A 20,842-nucleotide genomic window follows, 5' to 3' on the forward strand; every position below is an offset into this window, starting at 1 on the left:
GCCAGGCCTCTTACGAGTTGGCCCAGCATCCTTCTGCTGTGTCCTATTGGTCAAAGCAAGGCCAATTCAAGGGGAGGGGAAATATGTACAGAGAAGAAGGAACTGTTTGGAACCTCCTGGTATAAAGGAGGGGAGAAGAAAAAAAAAAAAGAAATTTAATAAGATTACTGTGTCTGTTGCAAAGAACATTCTGTTTAGTACATGAGCCCTAAGAAGGCCTTGCTCAGAATCATAAGGCTGAGCAAGCCTTGAAAAGATCATCTAATGCCTGGGGTTCTTAATGCAAATTATTGCCAACATATACTTTTCCCCACTGGAGAAAGGTGGGAACCTATAGCATTCAATATGCCCTCAAAGGAGACTATGACCCAAAAGGGCAAATAACCACCATCCCATTACCGACAGGCAGCATCACACCCCAAAATACTGAACCAGTCTTGGAAATAGCACCAGACCGTAGTTCCAGCACTTCAAACAAATGAGACCAGTTCCAACAAGCACAAACCTCTCTTACAACATGTGTTGTTTTCACAGGAAACCTGTAACTGTATTTTCTGCAGCAAGATACTTAGAATTTTAAAGTAAAGATCAAATCTTAAGGTTCATATTCTGAGAAGCCTCTTTATGGGAGAAACAACCTAAGGTCAAGAGGGCAGCTGTGGGGAACAAACAGGAAGTTGGGATATATAGACGGAACCCAGAGCAAATTGGGTGGGCCACGTGCTAGCTCATTGCTGGCAGAACCATTGAAAAGAACCAAATTGCTTCCAATGGATACAATCTAAAAAACCTCCTCCAGAGTCCCTGGGTAGTGCTAATACACAAAGGTTGGAGGTTCGAACCCACCCAGAGGTACCTTAGGAGAAAGGGCTGGCAATTTAGTTCTGAAAACCCTGTGGAGTATAGATTACTCTGACACGCGTGGGCTCACCATGAATCAAGTCAACTCAATGGCAACTAGGTTAAAGAAACTTCTCCAAACTCTTGTGATGCCGTCTCCACAACCTGACTTTACTTTTCTCCACAGCCACGGGACCCGATGTGCAGGGGAAGTGTCTGCTGCAGCCAACAACAATATCTGTGGGGTCGGGGTGGCATACAACTCCAAGGTCGCAGGTAAGCTGTCCCAGGCCGAACTTTAAGTGTCATGCTGGGAAACCAGCACCGGTAGGCCACATCCGCTGGTCTCCAGCCTGGCCAGGGCCCCCGCAAAAATATCCACTGGGGCAGAAGAGCTGGGACTCTTGGATTAGCAAGAGTGAATTTTTTTTTTAATCTGCACCACAATATCAACAAATTTTTAACTCTTTTAATTAAATTTAATGTAAATACAGGCAAGTGCACAGATCATAAGCACACAGTTCAATGAATTTTCACAAACTGACCAGCACCTAGATCAAAAAACAAAACATTACCAGCACCCCAAAAGCCACCCTCATGTCCCCTCCCAAGTATTACCCTTCCATACAAGGATAGCCACAACCGTTTTCTAGCAGCAAAAATGGGTTGTTGCCAGGTTTGGAAGTTTTTACAAATGGAATCGTACAGACTGTACTCTTCTGTGTCAGTATCAGTAACTTTTTAATGAGACTCAAATGTATAAAATGGTAGAATATGTATAATATTTCTTTACAAATTATTTGTAAACATGCTCAGAGCCCTTCAAAATATTGTATAAGGGAATATTTTCCAACTAGAACCTTTTTCTAAAGTTCCTATGAGTATGATATCTAACAATTTCCCCTTTATAGGGGCTTTAGACATGGGGGTGATAGGTTGCTGGACATTTCAAAACACACTCCTTCCAAAGAGAGAGCAAAAGAGGTTATTAAGACGTCAACAAAATGCCCAGAATGGAATGACTCCTGGTTCATTCCAAGTTTTGCATCAAACTGGTCCTTAATTTATCAGGCTGAGTCACTCAACCTTAGTTTTCTTTTTTTCAACAGTCTTGATATTTTTTTCCCTGGCGATTTAATAGAACCATAAACATACTTCAAGTTGACACCTGCATTTCCAGAGATCTAAATAAAGCAAGGCAACCTGTACAAACCAGCCATCCGCCTTTCTCAACACTGCTTGCTAAGAGGCTTGCCAACACTGGGTGCTGAGTTGCACAAAAGAATACATCTGGAAGGTTCTGCAATGTAAATAGACCAGCTTTGCCCCCTCAGGTTTCAGCTCTCTGGACTTTATGAGCAACCAAAATGCTGGCATTGAAATGTCAGGAGCCATTATGGGCTGAGGAGAAACACTATCACTGGGTTAATGTTTGATACGCCAGGCTCCCACCTGTGGTAGTATCTGAGGTGAGGTGGGGTCTCTATTCACAAGCAGAACTGGAAGCACCTGAGAAATGCAGAAGGGTCTGCATGCCCGAAGTAGCTGGGTTTTTTAACAAAAGGATGTGTAGAAGGGTTGCTTAAAAAAGTTAGGACTTTGAAGCAGCTCTTGGCTTTCTGGAGGTTCATTAGGGGGCCTTACCCATCTGCGGCTTCTGTTTTTTTCTCTCTTTGTTTGCACTGTGCAAACATCTGAGCTGCTCATCAAGTCTGCCTAATCCTCCTGCTCTCTTAGCCTGGATTCCTTCAAAAGCAAACCCTGAGACAAGGATTAGGGTGCAAGCAGTTGGTTTGGGAGGTGGTCCCAGGAATCCAGAGTGAGGGAGTGGGGAAGGAAAACAGTGAAGGGAGGGAAGCCGACAGAGTGTGTTGATAAGCTGGGTTGCTCTTGCAGACAACTGGGACTTGGTCCTGCAGAGGACCCTCTGAGAGACCGTGGGAAGACCCCTCAGAGTTCTCCCACTCAAAGGGGAGGAGACTGGGGGGTTTACCCACCAACTCCCATCCCTTGTTGGTTTGGAGTGGCTCCTAGGCCATTAACACCCTGGTGCACTCAGTCAGCCACTGCTTGGCCTGAGGGGAATTCGCTAGGCCAGAGAAGGTCCCCGCCAAAGAAACATGGCGCTGCTGCTCGGTGGCCAGAGAACGGGCTGAGCCATCGCACCTGGCTCTCTGCTGACTGCTCCCCCACCCCGCCCCCAGCCTGCCTCCGCATCTCAAAGCGAACACAGCCTGATGCTTCACGTCAAGGCTCTGAGGTTCAGAAACTCAGGAACGGCCCATGTGGGATGCATGCCCTGGTCACACAGAGAGTTTCTCCCTTTTCCACCAGCTTAGCCCAGCCTTGCTCTTAGGTACCACGCATGCTGGTTTTACCTGCTTAAGGGCCCGGGAAGCTCTCGTTTCGGGTTCTTCCACCTTACAGATTTAAGGGGGACATTCCGTTGACTGTTGCTGTCAATTCCAATAGTTGGATGGTTTTAAATGATTCGCTAAAAATGAACCCCACAAATACCAGCCCCTTCCAGTCTTTCCAGCGCTGAGCTAGAGAGGCCTAGAGCACCACCTGCTGGCCAATCCGGATTATTGCTAGTCTCTGGAGGTCTCAAGGTGCTGGGTGATTGGTTAAAAGAGGCACTGTCTCTCTTCAAAATAAAGATTAAAGTGCTGTCAAGTCTTGGTCCAGAAAGAGAAATAAAAATTAAAATTAGATTATAAAATGAGTTATTTGAAGGGGAAAAAAGAACGTTGATCATTTTTTCATCTGCTTCTTAGCCTGTGGGGATTCCTCTTCTATAAACTGCCTGTTCGCAAACTTGCCTATTTTTCAGTTGGGGCTTCTGTCTTTTTCTTGTTGATTTGCAGGCGTTCTTCATATATCCTAGCTACTAGCCCCTTGTCAATCTGAGTCACTGCAAATACCTTCTCCCAGACTTTCACATGAGGTCATTTGCCCGTCTGAATCCCACCGTGGTATGTGATGGGATCATGTTTTCTTTTTCTCCAAATGGTGAACCAATGTTCCCATTTCCATCTGCTCAACACTCTATCCTGTCCTTTGATTTGTGGTACACCTTTATTGCATTTGAAGTTCCCACATACACGGGCCAGTCTTTGAGTAAATGTAATTTAGATAAAGCCCCCCAGCACCTGTGGCGAGTGTAGCCACGCTTGTCCTTCCACTGGACATGTGTATATGCTCTCCCCTTCACCCAGGATAACCCCCTACCCTTCACCTGGCTATCTGCTTTCCATCCCTCAGCTCTCCGCTCCCCCATTACTTCCTCCAACTTCACCTTTCAGACCAGTCTCCTCATTTATGTGCTCATTTTGTAAAGCACGCTGAATTTTTCCTCCCCAGCCCTAACTACTGCTGGTTATTACAAATTCTTCTAAGGGATTACTTGATTGGTATTTTTCTCCCTCAGCATATAGCAGTCTCCACAGGGCAGGGACCATGTCTGTTTACTCTTACCTCAGCACCTTGAACACAGGGGCTACTCAAACCCTATTTGCTGAATGACAGAAATCAAGCAATGAAGAAATAAAGAGAAGGAAGAGTCAACGAATACACCCATTAATAAGCAGACGAGATGACTTGTTGAATGAAAGACAGAATGGGTGGGTGAATGGAATTGAAGGATTAAGGCCATGATGATCTAAAGACCCAAAGGGGGTAGAATTTCTACCCAAGAAACAAAAACTGGCCCCACCTCACCTTTGCAACTTCTTGCCTATCAAATCAGCTCCAGTGAGACCTGGGCCTTCTCATCTCTTCCTTCCCTCTCTCATGGGCACTGTGGGAGCTTCCTAAGGGCCAGCACCACCAACCATATCAGTGTGAGCTACCCCAGGGCCCAGACAGGCTGGTGACTCCCCTGCACACCCACCCCAGACTGCTGTAGGCAGATGGAGCTGCAGGGCCACATGTCATTCAGGCAGTGAAAGTATAGTGTGTGAATTTTCCAGGGGCTCATCTTTCCGCCTTTTCCAACAGAATCTCAAAATCTTGGGCTGCAAATGGAGCCCTAAATATCCTTTAGCTCAAACACACACTGATACTTGCAAAATGATAGCAACGATAACAGTAGTAATAAGAATAACTAACATCTATTGATTCTGTGTGTCAGGCACAATGCAAAACCTTTACTCATTCAACCCTATTTACAACCCTATGATACATTATTATGTATTTTATACCTGATAGCTGAGCTACAGCTCCTAACCAAAAGGTCGGCAGTTCACATCCACCAGGCGCTCCTTGGAAACTCTTTGGGTCAGTTCTATTCTGTCCTATAGGGTCACTATGAGTCTAAATCGACTTGACAGCAATGGGTTTTATGGGTATATATCTAATACATATATTAGATATCCCCACTAGATTGGATTCCAACTGCCGACTTTTGGTTAGCAGCTGAGCTCTTAACCACTGCCCCACCTTGGCTCCATATTAGATATAAACCAAAAAAACTAAACCCGCTGCCAACAAATTGATTCTGACTCATAGTGACCCTATAGGACAGAGTAGAACTGCCCCACAGAGTTTCCAAGGAGCACCTGGTTGATCTGAACTGCCGGCCTTTTGGTTAGCAGCCATAGGACTTAACCACTATGCCACCAGGGTTTCCAAATATATATTAGATATACGTATATATGTTACGGAAACCCTGGTGGCATAGTAGTTAAGTGCTATGGCTGCTAACCAAAGGATTGGCAGTTCAAATCCACCAGGCACTCCCTGGAAACTCTGTGGGGCAGCTCTACTCTGTCCTATAGGGTTGCTATGAGTCGTAATCGACTTGACGGCACTGGGTTTGGTTTGGTTTTTTAATATATGTTACATATTGTACTGTAATATGTTACATATTTTACTGTAATGTGTAGCATGTTTTTTTTAAATCAGTCCTATTTTACAGAAAAAGAAACTGAAATTTGGAGGCCACACAGCTAGTAAGTGGTGGAACAATTTAGCACCCAGTACAGAGCAGCCTCAGGACTTTGCCCCTTGACTACTGCGCTAAAATGCTTGAAAGCCCTCTTCTCCGGCCCTCCTGATATGACCTGAATCCAACGAGGAATGCCTCCAGTGACAGGAAACTCACTCCCTTCCAACGAAGTCTGTTCTGCCTTTGGATGTGACTGACTGTGAGAAATGTCTTCTTTAAGATGAGCTCTCTCTTTGATTTCCCTGATCCTAGTACTGCTGTTTTGGTTGCCCGTTTTCATGGACACAGTTATTACCAGCTCTTCTAGATAGCAGGCAAGATAGGGAGGAAGGAAAACTTCTAATTCATTTAGCTGCCGAAGAGTAGCTGCTCAGTGCCATGTCGTCAGGACAACAGGCATGTCCCAAAAGTCTTAATGCAGTCACGGGGCTTTAATAACTTTTTAGAAATGAGTATTCAAGAGTTTAATTATTTATATTGTTTTATCTCCTTATTTAGTTTTATAAATTTTGAAGAAAATTTTTAAATTTCTGACTTGGAAAAAAATTCAAGTAACTCCTTAAGAAGATAATACAGTTCTTTTCTTATTTTTCGCTGTTCAATCAATGTTTGACATTTTCAACCAAACAAAACATTGAAATAACAAATGTAGATTTCAAAAGCACAAAGCCAAATAAATGTGTGACAAATATAAACAATAAGCCTTTCCAATGGAGTATTTTGTCAGTTTGTCAAATTTATATTTCTGAAATTATTAAAACTGCACTAAGACTTTGGGGACTTGCCACCTCCTGCCTTCAGTCCAGTCACCAATCAACATGACTGTTGCAGGGGGCGTACCTCGGCCAGTCCTGCTCCAGGTGGTGGAATAGGTGCTGAACCAGCTGCCCGGCCCCTGCCCTTGTACAGCACAGTCAAGTAGGCCATATGGATCATGAGCAAATATGAAAATAATTTCAGATAATGAGTTGTGGTTTGAAGGAAACAAAGTGAGATGGCAGAGAGTAACAAGGTGGGGCAGCAAGCCCCTGAGGGGAACCCCACAGTCCAACACTTAAGGGCCTTCAAAGAGCTCCCCCAGGGTGAGATGATGCCATGTGTGGGGCTTTACTCGGCTTCCTTGTTAAACCGAAGCAATCCCCCAGTGCTTCTGCGTTACAGCACCTTTGATCAGATTTCTAAAAGACATTTGAAAACCACACCATTGACCGTTGTCAAAAAACCCTGAAATTTCTCTGGGTTAATTAAGTAAATTTCATATACTTGGGCAATAAATCTTATAAGATTTCCATGAGTTGACACTAAAACATTGAAAATTACCATTAGCACAATGATGAACACGAATTTTCAGACCCTTAGGACCTGGATGAGCACAACTTTGCTCCTTACCCTTCAGGACTAGTATCAATGGGCACACAGGTGACAGCTGGCCGACACTGAGGTTTGTGTGCAGATGTACTGGCGTCGGGTACAAGGGTACTTTTTGTAACAGGAGCTTTTTGTTCAAGGATGCTTTTTGAGACAGAAGGATTTCACTCAAATCTTCCCAGCCACCAGCGCTAGCAGCAGATCAGGCTGTACACAGACAGTAGGGCTCCAGCTCTAAACTAATGGAGAAAGGGACCCAGAGTTCCCAAAGGTCATTAGCTGGTGTTCAGGCCTACCTAGGGAAAACCCAAACCAAACCTATTGCCGTCGAGTCGATTCTGACTCATGGCGACCCTGCAGGTCAGAGTAGAACTGTCCCACAGGGTTTCCAAGGCTGTAATCTTTACAGAAGCAGGCTGCCACATCTTTCCCCTAGGAGCAGCTGGTGGGTTTGAACCACCGACCTTTCGGTCCACAGCCAAGCGCTTTAACCACTGTGCCACCAGGGCTCTTATCTTAAGGAGTGATTACCCACTGAGTCACATCAGCCAGTAGAGCATTTCCCAAGAGTGAAAACACTGACTCCACTCGCTCGTCTGCCCTCTCTCCCTCTGCCATGCTGTCTCCTCTGTCTTTCCTCCTCTCCACCCTCCCCCGCAGAAGCTCAAGGTAATCAGGCTTTCAGAGCAGGCAGGAGCAGAGGCGAGGCCCTCCCTAAAACCCTGGGGTCCCCGGAGCCTGTGTCTTGGCTGCTGATGGTGCAGTAACTTGCAAAATGAATACTCTTATCTCACTTGATGAACGCATGCCTCGTTCCTCCTGAGCTTAATGAGATTAAAAGGACAGAGAGCCTTGCCCCCACCCCCAGTGTGAATAAGAACCTTGCTCTCAAGCTGTGGCCCCGTGCTCCTAATGCTGAAGCAGCCAGGAGGTTGATACGCCCGAGTTCCCATGTTCTCGGGCAGGGCAGAGGGGGACACTAGGAAGAGGGCAAGAGGCAGAGGGACAAAGTCTGTGAGAGAGGGCCCAGGCAGCAGCATTTGGGTGAATCACATGTCAGCGTTGTGCCAATGTGAGAATCAAGCCCTACTTTGGGATGAATTTCTCTCACCTTCCCATCGAGGTGGGTTGTTCGGTCCCGGTCATCTGGACACTACAGTAGAGTTCAAGACCATATGAGTTTCCTCCCCATGGGCAAGTGAACACCTGCTGTCTCCCATGCTCCCACCCTGGAGGTGGCATGACTTAGCACAAGAAGAGGCTGTGCTCTTCGGTTTATTCTGTGGCCTTTTGACCACCTTTGTTGAGTAAATTTTTAAAATAAATAAAATGTAGGGGGAACAAGAGCAAAATGTGGGGTCTTTCACTTCCTACCTCCTTATAAAATGAACCATAAAACTTAGATTCTGGAAATTTCCAACCAAAGATCACGCTTATTCTGAATAAGCTTCCTCCAAGGGAAAGAATGTTAACTGATAATTGGATGTCTTCTGGTTTGCCAAAAACAGTGACCTGATTTATGGATTAATTGTAGAGGATGGAAAATCTAGACCTGCTATTACCTGTCCCTTCTGTTAGACAGAAACACAACTATATTACGCGATCACACCTTGCATGTATTCACCAAATATTCATCAAGCTTAAAATAAACAAAAAGTATGATGCTGACACCCAGGGATATGGGAACTAACCCATCCCCTGCACCAAAGACCTTGCTAACGGTGGCGTATGAAACACAAATAAGCAGTCGTAAGAGAAATTAGAAGCTGGGAACACAGAAGTGTGAGGTACAAAGAGAGAGAGACAGCTGGATTAGGCAAGATTTCCCAGGGGAAATGCCTACTGAACAGGCAGGAATTAGTCAGGAGAAGGGTGAGCACTGGGGAAAATTTCAATCCATGCACAGGGCTGGTCTATGAGAAGCCCTGGGCCTGCTGAGATCTGAAAGTAGGACACACTTAGAGAGCACATTCATGTCAACCTCATGTGCCCTGCAAGAAGGAAGCTGCCCTTAATTGAATTGATTTCCACACCATGTTTAAAAGAGATGCCTGTGAAATAATGCCCTTAGACCAAGCGTGACAAGCAAGGAGCACCAGGGTCCAGGTGTCTGAGTGTGTTGTGGGATCCAGCCCCTCCATCCCATGATCCCCATGGATAGACTTCTTGCCATGGAACAGTGCCTCAGATTGACACACCCCTTATTACACAGCCCTGTAGAGATAAGAACCAAAGAGGGATGCTCTGAGGGTAGTGATGGAGAACGCTCGTCCCAGTGGTTGCTGCTGAGTTGATCCTGGAGTGGCCTTCCATGGACAGCCAGAGGAGACATGAACCATGGTGCCCATGGGCAATGGCAGCCAGAAACGGAGGGCACTCCTGCCCTGTCTCTCCATGCCCACACAAACCTGGACTGCAGAACTCTGCTCTTTTTCAAATTCCCAGTTAGAAGTCACTCCTTCAGGACACCAGAGACTAACACAAACTTTACAAAGATGTCATAGAGAAGAAAGAAAGGGAGCTGTATCACACTCCCCATTACTAATTTATTTTAGGATAGCCCGTTCAACATTTCTGTCCTCCCCAAAGCCCCTTCTCAGCCACAACACTCCTTGGAGTTCCTGTTTTCCCAGCACCTTGCCTCTTCCTCTGGCATTTCTCCTAAAATATCAAATACCTGTCATGGACAGTAGCTTTATTTCTTCTCTGACACCCTACCCATGTCGACACCCAGTTTCTGGAGGCTGAGCTTCCACTTAGAAACAGGGGCATCAAGGAATCTCTTCACAGAGATGGTCTCTCCCCATGAGGAATTCCGGTGATGTTTGCTAGGTGAATACAGCTTTCTCCCAATAGTTACATTAGGAAAGGTGTAGGTGGGTCCCAAATAGGAGCAAGTAGGATGGGCTGTACCTGCTTCTTGACCCTCTGTGGTGTCACCCTACGTAGCATGCCTCCCAGGGACCCAGTGATCACAATGCCTTCCAACCACACCCAGGACTTGCACTAGTCCAACGCTGCTGTCTCATAAATAGTGGTACCAAAAACCAGTGTTTCTGTGCTCACACATGTCTGCAGGTATCCGGATGCTGGACCAGCCCTTTATGACTGACATCATTGAGGCCTCGTCCATCAGCCACATGCCGCAGCTAATCGACATCTACAGCGCCAGCTGGGGCCCCACAGACAACGGGAAGACGGTGGATGGGCCCCGGGAGCTCACTCTCCAGGCGATGGCTGATGGTGTGAACAAGGTAAAGGTGTTTCTGGTCCACTTGCAGGTGGGAGACATGGGTGACAGACAGTACAATGGATAGATGGAGGGGCAGGCAGGCGGCAGAGGCGGGCTGTTACTCTGCATGTTAGTTTGGGTCCTTCCAAGAAATAGACACCAAGACAAGATTAGACATTCAAGAGACTTACTGGAAGAGGTGCCTATGAAGGGTACAGGGTCACTTTAGGGGATATAATTCAATACATAACAATGAGTAGAAAGGCAGAGTGGTGATTCATTTTCTGAAGACAACGACACTGTTTCCTCACAGGACAACGCTCTGGATGGACTGTTAGATGACAGAGCATTCCAGCTTGTCTCTGTGTGGCAGGAACAGAGGTCCAGGCAACTCAACTAACAGGGTTTCTTGTGGTCAGAATGCGATGGGAAGCATTCAGACAGGATCTCATTAAGTCGAGGACCAGAAAGACATTCCACGTCCAAGGCTGTGGCAAAGCACAGCCTCGCAAGAGAGTGGGTGTCCGCTCTAGGGCTCTGCATTCGTGGGGCTCGGTCTGCTTCTTCCTGGCGCTCTGTCTCCCTCTTCAATCCATTTTCCTCTTCCCTGACGCTTACGTTCCATTCATAGTTCTTGAACGTGGCTCATCTCTGACCCTGCCTGCCACAACCTTCCAGCTTCTTCTCCAGCTGCTACCCGCCCCAGTGCTTTAGCGGAGATTTTGTCTCAAAATTAGGGGAGACACCCTCTCCTCCCAGCTAGGCTCCAAAAATAAGAAATGTGGTTCTGTTTATAAGTCAGGAAGTAAAGGGTCAGAACTTGAAGGGTTAGACACCAAAACCCTTTTCTTCTCTGTTCAAGGCGGTACCGAGTGGCCGTCAGACATTCCTCGCTCTGGTCTTTCAGCTCTGGTGGAGCTCTCGTCAACTGCTGAACCCTTTCAAAGGTCTGAACAGAGACATGAGACCACGCGCTACCCTTCCCAGTCTCAGGGTGGACAGGCAAACAGGGATTTGGCCAGCGTCAAAACCAGTTGCCGTAGAGCTGGTTCTGACTCGTGGCGACCTCGCTGTGTCCGAGTACAACTGCGCTCCACAGGGTTTTCAGTGGCTGATTTTTCAGACATAGATTGCCAGGCCTTTCTTCTGAGGCACCTCTGGGTGCACCCCAATGGCCAACCTTTCAGCTGGCAGCTGAGTGCATTAAACATTTGCACCAGGCTGGGACTCCGGCCAGATTTAAACAGTGTAGGAATGATCTAGTCACTGTTCAAGGTTACCCTCGATGTCACCTTGCCTCTCTTTTATAGCCAAAATGGTTGAATTAATCCAATTACAACTTTTTCTTTTCACTTGGGACCTTGAGCGGTGTCCTTCCTCCATCCTATAACAGGTACCTCAAAGCAGTAATGTAAACATTCTTATGATGTAATGCAAGGAAGGAAATGTTCCTGAGTTAGGGGTAGTGCCAGGGGGGGTTGGCTCCCAATGGCATCACTTTGATAGCTTGAACTCAGATAGGGAAATTGGCAAACACTACAAATAAAGATCAGAGAGCTGGTTGTTAGACATTTACCAGCACACCACTGGTTAGAGGGCTCTGCTAATCCAAACCAAATCCACTGCCATTGAGTCAATTTCAACTCATGGCGACCCTATGGGATGAAGGAGAACTGCCCTAGAGGCAGAAGCAGACTGCCACATCTTTCTCCTGTGGAGCAACCGGTGGGTTTGAAAGTTGATTTTTTTATTAGAAACCAACCAATTTAACCACTGCACCACCAGGGCTCCTTGAGGGCTCTGCTACTTCCTTTAAATTATAGCATTTAGATTCTCATCTTATCTCCCTGCATGTAAAGGCCAGTCTGAATGTAATGAGTTCAGAAATTCCCTTTGAGAAGGGGAAAAACACCAGACAATAGAATTTTCCAAAGACCATGTAGGGCAACTGTGTTAGCTGCCTATGGCTGCCGTAACAAAATACCACAATGCAGGTGGTTTTAAACAACAGAAATGTATTACCTCACAGTTCTGGAGGCTAGTAGTCTGAATTCAGGGTGTCAGCAGGGTCATGGTCTCTCTGACGACTTTAAAAGAAGAGCCTTTCTTGTCTCTCGGCTCAGTAGCCCCAAGCGTTCCTTGGCTGTCTTCCTTCTGACGGTTTCTCTGGTGTTTCTTCTTCTCTTGTGCAAGGACACCACTCAGATTGGATTAGGACCCACCTACTCCATCATGACCTCGTATTAACTGATAACATTTCCAAACAAGGTCACATTCGCAGGTATCAGGGGTTAGGACTTCAATGTAGATTTTAGGGAACACAGCTCAAACCATAACAGCAACTTTTCTGAGAGACTCAGCACTCACACATTTAACAAAAGGATCCTGGAAATACAATTATGGATCGGGAACTCAAGTCCTAGAAAGTGAGCAGTATCTGTGACTGTGGCCAAACACCAGCTGCTACATTTGCACAGGCAAGTGAGGAAATAATGAAATGGCATTTTTTAAGAAGGTCACACTTGCTTGCTGTTGAAATGCAGTCCATCTGTAACAGCCACGAGGCCCCGATACAAGAGGAGCACAGTGCCATTTGCAGAGCGTCTCCCAGCAGGATGGGTGGAAGGAGGGCTGAAGCTGCCCATTCCAACGCCGGGACCCTTGGGAATATTTAGGATGACACTTTTGACAATAAACAGCTTGTTTCTTTGCTGCATTACTCACTGTGTGTCTGGAGCGAAATGGTCACACATCCCAGCCCAGGACCAGGTGATAGCAGATACCAGGGGAACACTCAACAGATGCCCGTTTTCCCAACAGATGTGGATTTTCACTGAAAGACATTTTTGTCAGGCAAGTAGGTGACTTCTGCCCCCTGCCCAGATTCCCAGTGCAGACGGTGCTCGCTGATCGAATCACACAGGCAGCTCCTGTCATGCCCCTGACTTCTGAACTGCTTAGGGGCATCTCAAGGCTGAGGACTTCCACCTCCTCAATCTGTGGTCTCCCCGCTACAACTCAAAGGCCGTTCCCAGGGTAATTGCTCTGAAGCATTTCAAGCCAGCTGAAACGTAAGAGGAAAATTTCTCTGGCTTCTCTTCAGATGCCAGCATGTAAATATCTTAGAAAGAGAAGTGAATATGGTGAAAAACACGCCATTTCTCCCCAGGTTATAGGAAGGATTCTTTCACTGTTTCAAGGTGACATATTTGGGACAGGATTGTAGAAGTGGCATTAGTAAAGATTTCCTCCCAGTATGTCAGTTGTTCTGGTCTACTCTAAAGGAAAGCCTGTGTCAGAAAGGTGAGCTCCACCTCAATAAAGGGGTCAAATAATTACTTACTGCACAAAGGCAGTTCTTACATTGGTGTTTGGATTTTATCACCTTGCAGAAACGTTTCATTTAACCAACATAAAAAACCAGTTGCCGTGGAGCCAATTTAAACTCATGGCGACCCCATATGTGTCAAGGCCGCACTGTGCTCCACAGAGTTTTCGATGGCTGGGTTTTTGGGCAGTAGATGACCAGGTCTTTCTTCCAGAGTGCCTCCGGGTGGATTCAAACCTCAAACCTTTCTGTTAGCAGCCTAGCACGTTAACCATTTGCACCATCCGGGGACTCCTTGACCAACATAGTGATGCTAAAAAGGAGGAGGAAGAGGAAGACGAGAAGGATAAAACACCTTTATCAGGGCAGGCACTGACGGCCACAGACCCCACCGCTCCCAGTTGTCTAATGCCTGCTTCACATGTAAAAGTCACCTGCCTGCCTCCTTAGGAATTTGAGTTTGCATCTCCTAAGTTTGTTCAAAAAATACTTAAGGGAGGCCACAAGAAGCAGGCAAGAAAGAAGGAAAGAAGAAATCTTTTTCCTTTGCCTATCTTAATCTTTTCCTCTCTAACTTTGTAGTTTACTTTTTTGTTCATTTGTTTACAGTTGAAGCAGTTTTCACAATACGTATGGGAAGCGGGTGAAAGTCAGAGACCCCTGAATTATGAGATAGTCCAATAACTGACTTCTGCCTTAGTTTGGGTTTCCTCAGAAGCAGCCCCTGATAAGAACTGAGTTCAGGTAGCTTGTTCGGGAGGTAAAAGGAACAGCAGCAGTGAATGGGGAGGTAAGACAGAGAAGGGAAGCGGCCAATAAAGGGCGTGTTGCTGCGCCAGTTAGCACTGTCAGCAGCTGGAGCTCGGTGCCACCGGGGAGCTCTAGAAAACCAGGCAGAACGCACATGAAGTGACCCCACCTCAGTGACAAGGGAAAACAAAACTCATTGGCATCAAGGCAATTCCAACTCATGGCGACCCCATGTCTTTCAGTGTTGAACAGTGTTCTATAGGGTTTTCCTATCTGTGGCCTTTCAGAAACAGACCACGAGGCCTTTCTTCCACGGTGCCTCTGGGTGGGTTCAAACCACCAAGCTTTTGGTTAGTGGCCGAACATTTAACCATTTGCACCACCTAGGAACCCCTAGTGGCAAGGGAGCATTTTGACCCCAGAAAGGTGTGCAGAACAGGTTCAGTTTCTTGGGAGAAAGCCCTGAGACAAACAGATGCATGTCCTGGCATTTGGAAATCATCAGGGCCCAGTGACATTCTAAGGTCTAAGGGATATATGGACAACGTCCACTGCCCCCTGCTACAACCCCCTAGAGTGTACTTCAAGCAAAAGTTCGTCTGAGACTTAGAGTCATTGTGTTTACTAGTCGGGGAAGGATGATGGAGCAACAAGAGCCAGCTCTCAGAGAAAACAGCGTCTTGTGTGGCTCTGACAACCAGAACGGTCTCAGACAACACTTGAGGGCCTTAAAAGGGACCACTGATTCATGAACTTCTTTCCATATCCAGAGGATGCAACCACCCAGGGCAGCACTGGCAAGTCTGGCTTGCCCTGATGGCAACACCATAACCTCTTTCTAATCACTCTTCAGGATTGCTACCAGAGGGACCATCTTAACAAAACCTAAAGACCAGGGATGCAGAAGACATCCTGAGGCACAAGTGAGCCAGAGAATTGATTGTTTATTGCCTTGAGGGATTGCAAGCGTTTTTTGTTTTTTTTTTTTAATCACGGATCCCACATCTTTGGGCTGGAATTGCTGGTGAGAGGTCACTTGCAAGAACGTGGCTGTACAACCATCATCCAGGAAAGTGAGGTCAGATGTCTGCCTAGGGAGACAGCGGTTAATCAGACAGGGCAAGGGTGGGCCCTGGTGCCGCCTGTGGAAACTTAATCAGAGCCACAGGCATGACACAGTGGCAGCAAGTGTCAGGTCGCTGGCAGGCAATGAATGCAAGCTTCTGCCAAGGAGCTCTCAGGAATATTTCATGAGCCCTGATTTATGTCTGAAACCGGACGAAGGTTTTCAATTGAGCAGGGACTGCCGCAGTGTGGCGTCAGCAATGCAGCCTCTGAAGGAGTCAGGGCATTTGAAATCCCTCCTTTCAGTTCTATGATACAGAAAAATGGAAGAAAAAGTTGGTGGGTTTTAAGGGATCCTTCTTCAGTGCTGGATCCCTGGTGGCATAGTGGTTAAGAGCTCGGCTGATAACCAAAAGGTCAGCAGTTCAAATCCACAGGCTACTCCTTGGAAACCCTGTGGGGCAATTCTACTCTGTCCTACACAGTCGCTATGAGTCGGAATCTACTCTACAGCAATGGGTGGTTTTTATTTTATTTTATTTTTTCTTCGGTGATGGGCAGCCTTAGTAGAGTGACCCAGGTTTGCCCAGGATTTTGCTGGCTTTAGCACTGAAAGTCCCAGGCACTCAAAATACATTGTGGTTGCCACAATGGGCTCGAGCATACCAACAATCTTGAAGATGGTGCCTGTTGTGCATGGGGTCTCCATGAGTCTGGGGCTGACTCAACGAAAGCTAACAACAACAAGGATGGTGTTTGGATCCTGTTAGAAATGAGGAAGGATTACACAGGATTCTTACCTCCATGGCAATTACTCAGCAAGCCAGGCAATAACTAGAAATGACCGTGGGGGCAATTAACATGCCTTGAGTTAAAGGTTTAAATCAGAAGCTTAAGGACAACTATGCCATTCATTGTTGGGCTTTTCCGGAGAACCTGACACACCACTCCTGCTGAACTACCACCAAACCCTGTGTGGAACTACCTACACAGACCTTGTGAAACCCGTGGCCCCCTGACTCCACCACTGCTGTGGTGGACACTTCCTCAAGCCAACAGCTCCAGCCTCACCTGCCTACCTTTTTCTGCTTCTCTGAATAAGGATCTTCTCAGCACTACAGGCGTTTGCTCCCCCAGGGAATACATAGCACAGAAATGTGGGGGAGGCAACACCCTAGGGCAAACTCCATCTCACTCTCCTCAGAAGGGCTTCCCATAGTTCTTCAGGCAGTCCCAGTGAGACTAAGCCCAAGGTCCAGCAGTGGTAACCTGCTCATTCGTCATTGTCTTTTCTTCATTGCCTTTTTCCTTCCCTGTCTCATGTCCACCAGTTACTACTTGGGCTTCCTGGGACCATCCCCCCAATCCCCAAATAAATACCTGCTCTCAAGTCCTTGCCTCAGCATCTAATTTTAAAAGGATGTAAATCAACATGGCTGCCAGTCCCTTTCTGCCTGTAGATGTGGCCAACGGTTCTCTAGAAGTACAGCCAGCTGAGGAGGAGGAGGAGGGTTCAGTCACCTGTCATCTCCCTGTAACAGCCCTTTCTGCTCAGCTGCCACTTCCAACACTCCAAATACAGAAAAGCCTAAAAGTGAATAAGGAATGAAAGCATAAAGCAGCTAAAAGAAAATAGAATTGCATCATGGATACTGTGACTCAGGAGGACTTTTTAAACATAAAGGGAAAGGGAAAATACTTATTTAAAAGAGTAATAAATATTATTACATAAAACCTTTAAAAATATCTGCAAGTCAGGATGTTCATAATTGTTAAAGCTAGTCAATGGATACTTGGGGTTCATTACATTAGTCGCTCTACTTTTGTGGTATTTAACATTTTTCAAAATAAAAGTTTTTATTCACACTAAAAAAATGAAAAGCAGTACAGCAAGTGCTTAAGTTGTCAAGAGTAAGAGTACATATCTAGGAAAAAATGAAAACAGCAACCGCCATAATATTATGTCAGAGGCTATTTGTGGTTTGAGATAAAAACTCCAGGGACTGTATCACACAGGGATACAAAAAATGCTGTATCTGTTATAACCTAGATGGAAATGAAGGTAATGAACTGTTTCAGTCAGGAGAGTCTAGGTTATGCTGTGGTAACAAACAGCCCCTACAGCTCAGGGTCCTCAAACCACAAAGATGTATTTTTCAAACTATTACACACCCATCCTGCTCAGTAGCGGTCTACTCATCATGGTCTCTCATGGATCAAGGCTGACATCTGGAACATTGCTTTTCTCACTTGCCCTCGAGTCAATCCTGACTCATGGCACCCACATGTGTCAGAATAGAACTGTGCTCCATAGAACTTTCAATGGCTTGTTTTGTTTTGTTTTTTGAAGTAGATCCCCATGCCTTTCTCTGAGGCACCTCTGAGTAGACTCAAACTGCCAATCTTTTGGCTGTCAGCTGAACGCATTAACTCTTTGCACCATCCAGGGCCTCCAGAACATTAGTAGTCACTACACAGAGGAAAAGGGAGAGTTTTGCAGCATCTTCTCAAGCTGACCATTCGAGCCTAGGAATGAAGGTGCGCCTATCAATCCCTCCCACTCACAGATCATGACCTGTAAGGCCCCACCCAATCATAAGGGGCCTTATCATGGGCCCAGACAGAGGATAGCTGGAAATATCTGATCGACGGCACCAATGACTACCACAGTGAGCCCAGAAAAATGGTTAAAAAAAAAACACAGAAAAATGGTTAGGTTACTCAAAATGTAACCAGTGACCTAGTGAGGACAGAGGCATGAGTATCAAAGATCTTTGTGAATGGTTTCAAGAAAATTGTTTCATGGACTGAGTGCAAAGGAGTAATATTTCTAAATTAATACATGGTTTTACATGACACTTAAAACATGTATTTTTAAAAATTAATAGATTAGGTTAACAGTGGGAAACTCCTGCAAGTCAAAAACACAATACACGAAAAAACGGGAAAAGGAAAAATTGGGCAAATATGCGTGCAACATAGATGACAAAAACAAGGTTAATATAGGAAGAGCTCTTACAAATCAATAAAAGGATATTATCTTTTGGGGCTTGGTGTTTTGCTAAGCTATTCACAAAGCTAGTCACAAAGAATACAAATGAGCAGTCTGTTCTGTTTCTGTTGTGTGTAGGTTCCCATATCAACTCACAGCGACCCTATAGGACACAGTAGAACTGTCCCATAAGGTTTCCTAGGTTGTAATCTTTATGTGAGCAAATCACCAAGCCTTTCCTCCCACAGAGCCACTGGTGGCTTTGAATAGCCAACCTTTTGGTTACCAGTTGACCACTTAACCATTGTGCCACCCTTAAAATCTGTTATGGTTGAGCCGATTCCAACACATAGTGACCCTATAGGACAGAGTAGAACCACGCCATAGAGTTTCCAAAAAGCAGCTGGTGGATTCAAAGTGCTGACCTTTTGGTTAGCAGCCGAGCTCTTAACCACTATACCACCAGGGCTCCTTAAATGAGCAGTAAAGATACAAACAGATAATCTGAACTGGTAGTGCAAAAATATAAAACCCGAAACAATTAGGTACCATTTTTTGCCCACTAAATTGGCAAAACTATTTCAAAAAATGATAATAAATCATTCTAAATCTTGACCCAGGTGGGCTGAATATGGAGTTCCCATTCACTGCTGGTGAAAATATAAGTTTTTAACAAACTTTCTGAAGAGCAGTAAAATGGCGACATGGATTAAGAATCTTCAAACATTCATTCCTTTTCACCCAAGCTTCCTCTTTCAGGAACTTTGCCTGAGGAATTAAAAAGAGGTACAAAGACCTGTACAGAATGATGGTCACTGCAGCATTTTAAAAAACTAGAAACAACTTTCCAACTTATCTAAGAGGAGTAAAAATTATGGAATTACTGGTTAACAGATGGTAATAAAAACATAGTGTAGAAGAATATTTAATTACATGAGGAAGTGTTAATGATATAATAGTGAGAATTGCATTTAAGCAGGCCACAAAAGTGGATATATTTTATGATCCTAATTTCATTTTTAAACCTATGCATATACTTTCTATTTATATACAAAACTGGCAAGAATCCACAAAATATTACCAGTGGTGATGGATAGATAATCATGGAAGATTATGAAGGACTTTATTTTACATACTTAGTCTTTTTTTTTTTAAACTATATTCCAATTACTCTACAATGAATATTATTTTTATAATAAAAAGTACAATAACTTCTTTTTAAGTATGTCAGTGTTGTATTAAGATGACGAGAAAATAAAAACTAGTATAATTGAGCATTTAGGAAAAGGCAAGCAATCCCAAACTTGGTTTACCAGGTATCTGCACAGCAATAAGTCCACTGGGCCAGGGTCAGTCTGGTCATTAACCCAGCCAGCACTCATTGGTTAGGGTGGAGAGACTGTCTAGCATTAGCCCTGCTTCTTAAAGTGGGATTTTCACCCTCTGGGGTATAGGCAATCAGGGGGAGGGGGCCACAGACCCAGTCTTTATCTGATACTTCACCTTAGCTAGTAGTAAACTACTGGTAACATTATTTTTATATTATAAGCAAGATACAAAATATGCCTACATTTTTAAGAAGTTTGGAGCTTATGAAAGGCTGCTTTTACTAGCCTACACCCTTAAAACCACCAAGTCCCAATTCACTGCTCTCTGACATTAGGTTAGAGCAGGGTTTTTCAACCTATTGACATTTGGGACCAGATCATTCTTCATGCCACCACGCGTCAGTCAGTTTGTCTCCTGTGGGGGCTTGCATGTTGCTGTGATGCTGGAAGCTTTGCCACCAGTATTTCAAATACCAGCAGGGTCACCCTTGATGGACTGGTTTCAGTGGAGCTTCTAGACTAAGACAGACTAGGAAGAAGGACTTGGCAGTCTACCTCTGAAAAAATTGGCCAGTGAAAATCTTATGAATAGCAGCAGAAGGTTATCTGATATAGTGCCAGAAGATGAGCTCTTCAGGCTGGAAGGCACTCAAAATATGCCTCCTCAGAGGAGATGGAGTAAAGATTTCAGGACATACATTTGCTGAGGTGGCACAACTCAAAATGAGAAGAAACAGCTGCAAACATCCATTAATAATTGGAACCTGTAATGTATGAAGCATGAATCTAGGAAAATTGGAAGTCATCGAAAATGAAATGGAATGCATAAAGATCAGTATCCTAGGCATTAAAACCAAAAAACCAAACTCATTGCCATCGAGTCAATTCCAACTCATAGCGACCCTATAGGACAGAGTAGAACTGCCCCATAGGGTTTCCAAGGAGTGGCTGGTGGATTCAAACTGCTGACCTTTTGGTGAGCAGCAGAGCT

General features: G+C 45.3%; 1 protein-coding gene across 1 annotated transcript in view; it reads left to right on the plus strand.

Annotated features, from left to right (window-relative positions):
- Positions 1-20,842, plus strand: part of PCSK2 (proprotein convertase subtilisin/kexin type 2) — a 326,775-nt gene that overhangs the window by 258,589 nt on the left and 47,344 nt on the right. Inside the window, exons 7-8 of the mRNA XM_049869771.1 lie at positions 1,028-1,116; positions 10,235-10,410. Of these exons, the coding sequence (XP_049725728.1) occupies positions 1,028-1,116; positions 10,235-10,410 (265 nt within the window). The remainder of the gene's footprint in view (positions 1-1,027; positions 1,117-10,234; positions 10,411-20,842) is intronic.

The sequence above is a fragment of the Elephas maximus genome, chromosome 25 (assembly GCF_024166365.1).
Source record: "Elephas maximus indicus isolate mEleMax1 chromosome 25, mEleMax1 primary haplotype, whole genome shotgun sequence".
Classification (NCBI taxonomy): domain Eukaryota; kingdom Metazoa; phylum Chordata; class Mammalia; order Proboscidea; family Elephantidae; genus Elephas; species Elephas maximus.